General features: G+C 41.7%; 1 protein-coding gene across 1 annotated transcript in view; it reads left to right on the top strand.

Annotated features, from left to right (window-relative positions):
* Nucleotides 1-13,037, top strand: part of LOC100745788 (protein pangolin, isoforms A/H/I/S) — a 297,400-nt gene that overhangs the window by 1,781 nt on the left and 282,582 nt on the right. Inside the window, exons 2-3 of the mRNA XM_024369121.2 lie at nt 1-229; nt 477-555. Of these exons, the coding sequence (XP_024224889.1) occupies nt 80-229; nt 477-555 (229 nt within the window). The 5' untranslated portion in view covers nt 1-79. The remainder of the gene's footprint in view (nt 230-476; nt 556-13,037) is intronic.

Here is a 13,037-nt window from a genome sequence, read left to right as displayed (position 1 = left end):
CGAGGCGGACACACCTCTTGTGTTAAGTCGCCGAACGACGAAGACAGGAAAGACGGTGGCCGTCGCTCGGCCAGCAATAATGCCGCACGTGAGCAGCAGCGGCGGCGGCGACGATCTCGGCAGCGAAGACGAGGTCAAGGTCTTCAAGGATGAGGGCGAGGACGAGAAGAGGTCCTCCGAGAACCTCACGGAGGAGAAAAGTTCCCTCATCGACCTCACGGAGTCTGAGGTGCGTGTCGATGAGATTCAAAAATTCTCCCTCTTTTTTTCTTCTACTTTATCGTACAACAGATATCGTGTTGTCGTTACGATAGAGTTTTACCTGTGCATAACACAACGTGTTATTCTTCCCTCCCCCCTCTCTCTCTCTCTCTTTCCGTTTGATCGTCGTGTGCAACGTATCTTCTTCTTTGATCCACCCACTCGATCGTGACAGCATAAGGACGTCGCCATTAAGTGCATGCGTGTGTTTACAGGAAAAGGGCTCGCTCGCCGGTGGAAGTTACGCGACGACGGGCAAGACGTCAGCGAGATCCGACCTCAGCCCCGTTTTCGGTGAGTCTTATTTATTATATCTTACTTTCTTGTTGTCTACGCTAAGGAACTACGACGATCATCTTCCCCTTCCGTTATAATTGTCTCGCGCTAGTATCAGATAAATATTCAGCGATACGAGATACCGGATCGTGATACAAGAACGCTATGATAACTTTTTAAATCGTATCGTGACTAAGCGTTTTCCGTGTAACTTTTAACGAGCGAAGTTTAGGATAAACGCAGCTACTCGTTGTTAGAGAAGTAGGAGATTACAAATCGTAGATGTCACGGCGAGAGAAAAGTGTAAAGAATATACGCACTGACTTTTAGTCGCGATTTGATCGAGTCGTCAAATCGGTTAAGAAAATTTAGTCAATGTGAAACAGAGACAGAAGTTGGCAAATATAAAGTGACTATTATTTCTAATAAATCTATATATTCTGTTTCTACTAACAAACGTTTAAATCTCATTGTAAATGCTGTAATTTACTTTAAATTAGTATATGCATACGTTGAACTGTAAATGAATGAAATTTACTGGATGAATACATTCGCTATATTATATACATACACATAACGCCGTACAATTTAACATGTAATTTAATCTATCAAATCGTTGCGTACACATGTTGCATGTACAAAAATGGAGAATTGTCACGAAGTCACGAAGAACGAATTAGAAACAAAGGAAGATTGATCGACAATACGACACGGTCGAATGTCGTCGGACGTTATTCGTCCCGTCGGACGTTTATCGCGCCCAGTTTCACTCGCCTATGAAATCTGATAACGCGTTATGATATTTTATGCGTGTCGCAGGGGCAGGGCCCTGATTCATATAAATTAACGTCATTGTAGGTGGTTATCTTACGATCTGGTAACGTAATCTACTTGTGGCAAATCGCTTTTACGTCCTAATGATAATTTAGACGCCTTTAGTCTGGTCCCGCCGCCGTAACAGACGGCTGAAATTGTCGGAAAAGCATTCTTGCCGCGCCGTTTCTCTAAACTCTAGCTAGGCGATTAACAATCTAGTCGTGTTCCGATCGTTGAACGAGATTAACGAGCCTGCTACGTATTATCGTTTATTGTAGACTAAAAACGAAAACGCGCGTGTATTTCTCATTTCCGTTTTGGCGCGCTCCCAGCGGAAACAACGCGCACGCACGCATCATCTGCACGCGTTCGACGCGAGAAATTTCGCGACACCCAAACTCTGACGGGATTTTTCAATAAACAGCGAAGAGCCGTATAAAGACATAAGCGTTGAAGTTCCATAAATTTTATTTCGATTATCGTTCATTGTCATGAATGGTAATAACAACAGAGAGATATATAAAAAATCAAACTCGACGAATACGTTCTTGCAAATATAAAAAATAATAAACATTTTGGAAGTGTTGGAGAGATTAATAATACTTTGTCCATAATTTATACTCTTTCAAAGCAGCATTAATTTCACGTGATATACGTACACGCATCGCTTTACACTTCGACAGTAATCTGAAAATATTTGGTACATAAAAGAGGAAGAGCGCAGCGTTAAGAAAAGAATTCAGCCGACAGATTAAACGGACGTGACTTTATCCATAAAGAGAATAAAATATGTCGTTTCTTGGATGGATGTTCCGAATTACATACATGACACGTGCGTCGAAACGCATGAATGAATCTCGCGAGTCGGTTTCTCAAGTTTCTTTATCTGTCGATGTATCCTAACCGTGCGCGTCGTCCTTTCATTCATAGTTTTTATGGCAGAGAGTTGCGTTGCGTTTACGAACTCGTTCTTGTACCTAGCGAATTACCGAAACGTAAGAGTTTCGTGTGATAACGTGCGGTTTTTTTTGTCGGAGGTCGATCGTTTCCGAGAAAGAGTAACTCGAGCCCGCGGTTCTGTTGCTGTTTTTACAAGGGCATACGATACTGTTTTCTTTCCGCTGCTTTCGAGTAAGATGACGTTCGGGTTCGCGGAAACGGCAATAAACATCGTGTGCTCTCGCTTCGTATCGCGCACTGAAAATTTCGAAGCCATTTATCGACCAATTTCAGACACAGCGCTCTCTTTTGTTCCCCTTTGGTTTGAAACTCTCGGGAGAAACGTTCCGACACGTTTGAAACTTTGTCGTCCCTCGATCCTCTTCTTCGTAATTTTCGCTCGTCCCGAATAACTATCGAAACTCTCGGTAGGTTTAGTTTTGATACACTGTCTATGATTTGTAGAAATTTGCTTCTCTAGAAATTCGGAATCGAAATTCTTATTTTATCTCTTGACTGTTACGATTCTATAGCTGTGTATAATATTTTAAGGAAGAATAAATGAAGGAAATTTTCACAAGTTGGAAACAAAGGATGTTGGCCGCAATTTATGCGCATTTCAAGCTTTAAAGCTACTAGAATAGCAAATATTAATACGATTAAATTGAACTGCAAATAAATACTTCAGATCTTGAAACCTCGTGTAATTGTTGACATTTCCTATCGGTGGATACTATCACGACGACTATAGCTACGATAAATAAATCGAAATGTACATAAAATTCTTCACATGCCCTCATAGTGAAACCTTTCATCGTCTACAATTCTATGTAACCATAATGTACACCTTCCCTTAGTCAAAATGCCCTATGTGGCATCGTTTAATTTTTCACGGTATGTTGAAACATTTGAAGTTTCACGTGTTTTTTACATTATAAGTAATATCATATGATACGGATTGTTAGGAAATAATAATGAAATATTTTTAATTCAACGAGTGAAGGAAAAAGAAGAAAAAAACAATCTACTAAACAATCTTTTAACCATATAGAGTAGATAATTTTTTAATATTTTACTTTTTGATGTTTCTTTTATTATCACGTACAATATTCTCCACTCTTTGTTGTTCGAATTTCGCGTTACATCACACGGCCAGAGGGAAGAGTAATCGCAAGAACAGAAAGTAATCGGCAGGCGAACACGAGGGGTGAAGGGTGGGGCCGGAGGATGAGCGAAATCGAATTGGCGTTGGTTAAAAGCGAAAAGGGTTTTCGGCGAGAAACCGCGGGCAAAGTTAATCCCAATTTGCCGGGGGAAATTGACCGAAGTTTACGGAACGCTATTATTCTCGCGACAGGTTTGAAACAAATTGTAACTCGTTAGCGCAACGGGTATATACAATGAAACGCGCCGGAATCTCTCTCTCTCTCTCTCTCTCTCTCTCTTCTCTCATAGACACACACACATCCTCTCTCTCTCTCTCTCTTTCCTGGTACTGTCCTCCCCCTGGCTGGACTTTGTCACTGACAAATCGATGTCGTGTGACGCCGTACACGCTGTCACCGTGTTGCCAAAACACTTTAACGAGTTACTGTGATTCCGACGACTTACCTCTAATATCCAACCTAGGCACCTAGAGTGTGCGATTAAAGGATTTAGAAGAAGCGCGTCGTTGAATATTTAAAATTTTTCTTTTTCTAATACTTCTGCTTTTGGGGAGGGCGTCGTGTTCTTTCGATAGTTACGATATCATGATTATCAAAATTCAAATCGTTCGTACAAGGAAAAGATAGAATTTTCATCTCGTTTAAAATTATGTCGAGTATTTTTTCATTTGTCGTTGCCATTTCATAGTTATTAAATGACACTGCTAAAATCCAAGTCGTAAGTACAAATTCAATTTTCGTAAGTACGTCTTCAAGTACAATTTTCGTTCTCTTATAAACTCGATCACTCGACAAATCAAGTTGATTACAAATGATTAGAAGAAATAGTTTTTTCTTTTCCGTCGATTGAATTTGCTCGGGGAGACGTTCGAGGTTTCAGATAATCTTGACGCGATAAGAGGTAATCGAAGGAGACTGCGATTATATTGATCGCGGCTTTATCGATGGTCACTTGTCGCTTTAAGACGAGTTATCGTAGATCTTGTTAATCGTTTGTTTGTTATACGCCAGGCGAATGCAGTTGTACCGAAGAAAGATAATTTATTGTGGCGGCGGTTTGAACTGCCCCGATGTATCGACGTGGCGATAGTTTTCGCGAAAATTACTCGCTGTCAAATCGGATATTGCTTTGAAAAGAAAAAGAGAGATTGTGCCTCTCCTCGTAGAACGTAATAATATTTTAATCGCGTGCTGATTTACACGCCGCGGTTGCCCTACCGAGTAATAAAGTCTAATTACTTGGAACGGTGTATAAATTGTTGCAATAAAAGCACAGATTGAATTTATCGCTCGATGAAATACGTGATACATCAAACGTTAAGCAAATACGTCTTTTCCGATCGTTAAGTAGAGGTTACATGGGCTTTTTCTTCCTTAACGTTCGAACCTATATATTTCACATTCTTAAAAAGATAACCCTAATTGTTTTAAACCTCGTGTACTTGTTGTCGTCATAAAAACTATACCTGTTTATTTTCCCCTTAACAAAGTGGTCGAAGATCCATGCACGGACAAAGAGAGAAAATGAGAGTTGGTCGCGTACGAGTGTAAACAAATCCGTGGAGTGTTAAATTATTGTAATTTATCTTGTCTGAACGGTAGCGACGCGCGGCGAGCCTTGTGGCACGACACGAAAATCACTTTCTGTGACGTACAATTACGTGCAAATAACGCGGCCGGATCAGAATTCGTTGCACCCGCGATGGACGGACGTGGAACGTAGGGGGGAACGTGCAAAATATTACGTCGGGATCCGTCGTAATCGCTTAAGTGGTTAATTATGGTGCTTCGAGGAAGGCTAGAGGAGGCCGAGGTGGGATTAATCTTGGCATCAATTACTTCACTCTGGACCCCTTCCTTCTTTCGTGTTCTCGTTCCTTTTTACTCCTTTATTTTCCCTTTCTCCTTTTCATTTTTGCTTTCTTTTCTTACGCTCACTGAAACTAGTTTTCCTACAGGATGTTCACGCTACTGAATGGTGCGTGATGCGTCAGATATTTTTTCCCCATTCATTAAACGTCGTTGTACACTCGTACGATCTTTCCTCCGCCGAAGGTCTGCGAGTATTTTTGTACGCTCGTTAAGACGCGTTTTGCTCTACAAAGGATCGGCCGTTGAACTTGTCTTGGTTTATATCAAAGGATATTTCTCGAAATATGCACCACTCGTGTCTCGTTTCTTCCATTGAATTTGCTTAGGTTTGTGTAACGAGGACTACAACCTGTTTAAAATTTTTTCCTCGTTATTCCATTCCTTTCTTTCGTTTTTCTCTTTTAACGAAGAACAATTGGAAGGTCCAAATTTTTGGCTATAATTTGGTAAGGTCGCGTGAGCCAGGCTCGAGGTACACTAACGATGTGTATCAGTATAATAGCAGTAAACGTAAGGAAGAATGTTGTGCTCTTTCTTCTCCCATCCTCTTTCGTTTCGCGCTATTCGACGTCTTTCTCATTCTCGACGCGTCGCCGGTGCGTGCTACCGATCCTCCGCTAATTTCGAAATGCACGAACGCGTTTAAAATTGCGTCTTTCGGCGGTGTGCGGATCGACGCGATAACTATGACTTGAAAATTATTACACACAAATAAAAATACCACAAAACCGGCACGATACACAGGTTACACGGAATTTTAATGCAAACATCTCAATATCAATACGAAGATTGGCTGCTTTTCGGTGGTAGGATTCTCCGAGGCTTTTTATTATTCTCTCTCCGCCTCTTCTTCTTTTTCATCCTCCTTTGAAATTAAAATTACAAATCGACGTTTCTACGCAACAGGCAGTGTCTACTTTAATATATACACGGATATTTTATCAGCATTATTTCTGCCGAATTTTATGCCATTCTTTAATTACATTTCACACAACGGGTTTGTGTCGTATAACAACGTGATCGACACAGCGCGAAACGTTGCATTTTTAATTCATTTCTGCCAGCGGAATTTTTAAATGCTTTATTTTATTTCTTGCTCGCAGTTATTTCAATGTAAATGCTCGAAATTTCCTATGAAAAATTTCATTTCGCTTGCATTGTTTGTACACTACCGACCAAAAGTTTGCTATCGCTTTTAATTCCATCACTCATTCGAAATCAGTATTAAGAATATCAGAGTAAAAATCCTTCTATTATAATGCATTCATACTAAACATTTTTTCAAGTTTTGCGGACTCCTTTTTATAAACTTTCGACTGACGGTGCAAATTACTAGAACTACCAGAGTAATAAAATAGTAGCAAAACGATCAATTCGTAATATTCGTAATATGTAATAGTGATTTAGAAATCTAAACGTTGAAGCTTTCTTTTGAAATTAATACAAATTACATATAATTTTAAAGATTATAAAAATTCTTTCGACCGAGCGTTCCATGTGAACGATTTTAATAGAGTCACGTGTACAAAATATAGATATTGGATTGGTAACTAAGTGATTGCGGGATTTGTCATTAGGTGATATTGACAAAATCCGCAATCACTTAGTTGCCAATCCAGTAGTATCGTCTTTGATGTTGAAACAATGTTCAATCAACGGCTTCCTCTTTCGAGATCTCTGCTTTGAGAATCATCCTGTATACGACTTTCATCAACTCGTTGCAGCTTTCTCAGATTCGCGTGACTGTTGCATGCGCGGGACATTGACTTGACAAATCTTCCGGGCGTTATCTCGACTAGCGATTACGCAGATTCGTCGGATTGCTTGGCTCGTTGCTCGTTGCTCGTTCGGTGCAACAGCCTAACTACCGCTAATTATCAGGCACGGCTCGTTGGGCATAACAATGACTAAGTATATTTATACGGTGTATTATCGCGCGACGTGACGCACCGCGCCGCGCGGGCTGTCGTCGAAATCGGACGGTTATCGTGGGAGAAAATCGTCATCGGGCTTGTCCAACAGTTACGAAAGAGCGTCGAGCGAGAGGAAATTCCGCGAGTCGCGTTATCTGCATCGACGTTGCGACTAAAAATAAATATTGGAGCGTTGCACGAACCGTTGTCAAATATCCGGTGCCTTACACTATTCCGATTCTGAATTTCTTAAATTTACATGTTCAGAAAATTTTTAGTACGTATATCGTGAAATAAAAGATTGGATTACGATCCAATCTACTACGAGTAAAGGAAACTGTTCAGTTGTCATCTTGGTAAGATTAGAAAATCGTGATTTAATCAGTTAAACAACTTTGCATAATAATTCATGAGTTAAGAATATTAATGAACTGACGCTCTATGCCTATAGGTTTTATTAGACGTTTACGTAAATTCGTATGTTTATGAAGGTGATTAAATAAATGAAGCATAATATACGTTCATATCGCGGTAACAAATGCACGTTCTCGACAATTAGATTTTGCGTTACACAGTTCACACAGTCGACTACTTTCGTGTAAGAATAATATTTACTTTAGCAAGATAGCGTAAAGCTTTATACGATGCGTGCGTAGAACATTATCTGTCGTTCTTCGCCGCCTTATTGCTGAACTCTGATAGAAGGCGTAGCCTGATTGTTCACGCTACGCTACATGCAGATAAATGGCAATGACTTTTAACCACGTTACTGCTTTCCTATACTCTAGTCTAACACACTGTATACTTCGCTCTATTAATGGAGCAATTTGCGCGTAATAATAACACACCCAATAATCTACGATCACACTGGAAAGAGAGAAAATAAAAGCGAGAAAACTGGAATAATCACGTCACAAGTGGTACGAAGCGGGTTCACGATTTCCTCGAGGTTTCGATTTTTCGCCGGTTGGGAGACACAGCCGTTCTCCGTGGTCGGAAAAGAGCGCTCGCGCGCCACCGCGATATACACTTTGTCGCTACTTGGAAACTGTCTCCGCCTCCGGATTGCACCTCGCTGCAAATATCGTATGCAAGCCGGTCGCGCGCGCGACAGAACGAGAGAAAGCGTGAACGAACGTGAGAAGGAGGGTGAGACAGAGCGCGAACGTGTGAACCAGAGGGAGGGAGAAAGGCGGCGGGAGCGAGAAGGACCGAGGGGAGAACCATAAACGATGTGTCTCGTTGTGCGAAGTAATTGACGAGTTCGCGTGTAGGCGGTTGGGCGCCTAGATCGCCTCGAGCGTACCGTAGGCTTATCCTCAGAGACGAAAAACGAAACGAAACGAGACGAAACGAGCAGCCCTGATACCGGCCGCGGAGCTGAGAGGCGGAAAGGGTAGAGGAGGAGGTGGTTCGCGCGGCTCGCATACAGACACATGCTCTTTATACACGTGCGTACATATGCGCTTGTATACGGTTACACACGCGTGTACACGCGAGAGGAAACGAGACGAGAGAGAAAGGGCTTGAGAGTACGAGAAAGAGGACCAGAAATTGACAGAAGAGTCGGTTAGTCAGGAAGAGAAAGAGAGGAGGAGGACAGAAATTGAGAGTGGGTTAGAGTAACCGTGTACCAGAACGAGAGGCGAGTATATGCGCACGATAGAGAATTAGTGAGTGAACGAACGCGCGAGAAAAAGAGAGGAGGAGAATGGGAAGAAGGGAGAGAGGAAAGGAGCTGCATCACCCTGAACTTGCCCGAATACCTTCCCTCCGAACCTTACGACGCGACGGTGTGTATCCGCTCACCAATGCACATGGCACCCAAGCGAGTTCTCTCTCCTCTCTCTCTTTCTCTCCTACCATCCTCTTCACGCCTGCCTCTCTATCTCTGTTCGATTCTCCTCGCCTCCACTACTATCCCGCTTGTTCGTTCGCTCGCACGAATCTCGCTCGCCCTTTCAGCCTGCTTCCTTTTCTCTTCTTACTTCGCCTCCTCTCGGAGTTAACCCACCCATTTCTTACGCTCTGCACCGTATACCGGGTGTCGGCGTAATATTCGAGGATATAGATAGCCAACTTCCGCTGTAATATAAGAGGAGACGCGGAATTATTGGCGGTCGTCCTCTATCGGCCTGTTACCGAACGAAGGGAGAGGGAGCCTGGACGATCCGTGATTTAACGTTCTTACCAGGAATCCGCTCGAAATAGACTCGCCATGGGTTTTCTAACACGCTCGAGGAAATTGCGAAATTCCTGTCTTATTCGACTCTCTTACGTTCAAGAATTTTAATTTCGATTTCAATAACCCTGGGCGTACAGTGCAATTGAATTACTATAAAGTACGATATATTGGCATAATATGCCACGCGATACGACAGCGTAGAAAGCAATCGCGTATCCGTTATTCGATGGTATAAATATAAAAGCAACCCAAGACCAGAATATTCTACTCTCTCCGAATATTTCGATAAAACAAACAAATAAAGGAAACCGAGACCCAGTGCACCGATCTGTCTACACAAAACATATACTATTTCCAAGTCAAACATCAGCCTCACGGTTCCAAGTTCCCTTCTCGGATCAAGATGAGATTCCATTGTGACGGAAACTGACAGAACACCCGGTACATGAATACAGACACACCGACTACAGTCAGCATTATACACCTACCCTGACTCGCCTCTACCTACCTACCTGCTCGCTAACGAGCCTACCTGCCGGACTTCTTGCATTCGAAGAGGTTGCCCAAGAAGAGAGGGCCCCATCCCCATGGATTCGGCCAACTACACCCCGCGGTGGTGCTTGCACCTACGTCTTTTATAAACGGTTAAACAAATTTCCCTTAAAAACCAGGCTTTCCTAGAAAATCGGACCGAGACAGGGGGAAAGAAACGGAGATAGAATCCCAGAAAAATACGTTTGATCCTGCTTTAACGCGTCTATGGGATAGTGCGCGAGATGGCCGGGACTTTGAAAAATTTTATAGCGAAACATAAATTCGATGTATCGACGCCGAGCGTTCTCGATATTCTATCGTGTCCCCTATTCCTTTTTCCTTTTTTTCGGTTACTCGTTGTATTTTTATTCGTTGACTACGATACGCTGTATTTTTTGAACGGGCGCTATTGTTCATAGGTCAGAGGCATTTAGGATATTCAGGATTTATTTATTCTTTTTTTTATTTATATAATTGCGAATTCTTCTCAGTCGATTTATATTACAGAGTTTTATTTTTTAATAGTAGTTAGGAAAGGAAAATCTAAGAATATGGTTAATATTGTCTCGTCGGTATATCTTCTTTCACCTGGATTACAGAAAATTGGAAAATTCTTAGCACTACGGTCAACTATCCTTTCTTTAAATTACGCAGGTATATATTTTTGTGTATATATCGTTTCAGATTACGAAAATTTCTTTTTATATCCTAACAAGACAAGTTGTCCAACTTACTTTATTTACGTCTTTATTACGTGAATAATAAGCGTAGAAGAATAATACGTGTTAAGTACATATGTAATCACATTTCGTATTAAAAATTGTAAAGTGAAGTTTCCTTGTTTCACGATAAATTATCTTTTATCAAACACGGTTTAGGATTCCAAGCTGCCCGAGTTCGTTAGTTTAAACGAATGAGAACAAAGTTCCTGTTGACCGAGAAAAGAAAGGGGACTCTCGTAGTTTCTTGTCGATTCGGTAGAATCTCGATCGTCGCGGTCGACTTCTCGTTAGGATCGATAAGCACGAGTTGCCTCGAACGGTTTCCGCTTTCGATGGAGGCCGAAAGATCCGGTCCCTGACCTGCGACACGTGCTGACCACGTGGGTCCTTTGATTCGCGTTGTCACACAATGTGTCACGCAACAGACACGTGACATTTGATCAATTTGGAATAAGTAATTTGCCATATCTAAATTGGCGGGGAAATGGAATCCTTTCTCTACTATTGAAAAATAACATCACCTGTTTTAACCCTTTTGCAGGGTAGTGTCTGAAAGATTTGTACACGCATAACGTGATTATTAACATCTATCTCCTACAAAAAGTTGAAAAGTCATATTCTTTTGTAGATTTTGTAGAGATTTTGTAGACAGATGTTAAAAAAATATTAATCAAAGTGTTGAATTGTTACGAAATTTGTCTTCATTTCGCAAGTAAAAAAGACAACGTCGTTTAAAAGCCATCATAGCTATCCGTGCAAACGTAGTTGATATTACAAAATTGGGATTAAAACTTTCAACGCAATTTGCTCGATGCATATTCGATTTTATCGTATAAACTGCTTTCTTAGGAAGCTCCTCGATTCTATTCTCTCAGTGGCAATATCAAGAAATATTTCACTGCTTCCTCCGATGTGTACTTACTACATATTTTACTGCAAAGAAAGAGTTCACGAACTCTCCAACAATTAGCCCTATACATGCGCAACGATAAACGAATTCACACATCGTTCTCACCTATATCGAGAGGCAGTCGGTCAACAGACTTATCATCGGGGCCAGAGTGCGTCGACAAACATGTTGAACATTCGCGTACCGCGATAAGCGCGTTGCGATATCGCGTGAACAAACATTTCCGCCGCCGCAGATCGAGCTATACATACACAGAGACGGTCCACGCGCCGTGGAATCCTTGCAATCGTCGCGGATCGTAGCGAAAATTCGAATGAGACGTCGCGAGTAATGCGAGCCGTGTTGCACAGCCGCTAATCCACGCGTAGACGCGAGCTAGCAGCGTAATCGCGTGATCCAATCAACGCTGATAACAAGATAAGCTCGGCTACGTTCGCACGACGCGCACCTCCTCGGTATATCGTCGGTCGATCTTCTCTCTAGGGATCGTATCTTTCCTCACTGAGGTCACGTACGGACATGATATTCCCGATTGCTCCGGATTTATGGACGTTCAGGCCATCACCTCGATCATCCATCGATCTCACGCGCTGATCTTTGGAATCTCGCGGCATTTCTTCCTGATTTTATCACTTTTCACGAATAGAAATGTGTTTTATATGGCAAGTGTCGCTTAAATTTCGCGTTAATTGTCGTATAAATTCAAAGAGTCCAGATTCACCACTTCCCGTTTCTTCAAAATTCTGCATCTTCTTCGTGCAGGCGGTTTCAACCTTCAAAATCGCGTTATGATAGCAACAAAAATGGGTGTTACGGTTGACGACTCGCCGTACTTGCGCGCAAAGTTTCATCATTTTTTTTCAGTTCCCAGCTTCTCTTCTCAGTATCTCGATTTCGATGTATTCTAAATCAATGTTTCTTAACAGTTTCTTTTCATGATAACAGAATACGTAAGATATGACACTTACTCATATTTAAAAAAAAAAAATACAATTTTAATAAAATATGGCAATTTATTAATTTATTCAATGTGGCATTTTAGTCGTATTATAATAAGCAAACATTAAACATTGGCGCAGTGAACCTCTCCAAAAAACACTTCGCGATGCATTTGTGGTTCTCAGAATTTATTCCGCAATAATTACGATGCGAACGACTAATTCATTGATCGATGCATATACATGAGATGAATATGAGACTATTATACATATGAAAAAACGGAGGGGGGGATGAGAAATGCAGCAGGGTGCGTACGCAAGAAGTTGGTAGATGGGTTTCGCGCGAAGGAAACTGAAGATGATAGTTTAACAGTGTCGCGTAGCAGGATCGCGACTATTATCGCACGACGACGCACGGCACGCGCGCTGTTTACACGAGAACGGTATTCCTTGACAAGATTAATAATAGCCGGAATTGAATAACTTATTACGAGCGTGCGCGACT

This window comes from Bombus impatiens, unplaced genomic scaffold, assembly GCF_000188095.3.
Source record: "Bombus impatiens unplaced genomic scaffold, BIMP_2.2 scf_0526, whole genome shotgun sequence".
Classification (NCBI taxonomy): domain Eukaryota; kingdom Metazoa; phylum Arthropoda; class Insecta; order Hymenoptera; family Apidae; genus Bombus; species Bombus impatiens.
This window is presented reverse-complemented; position numbering and strand designations above follow the sequence as displayed.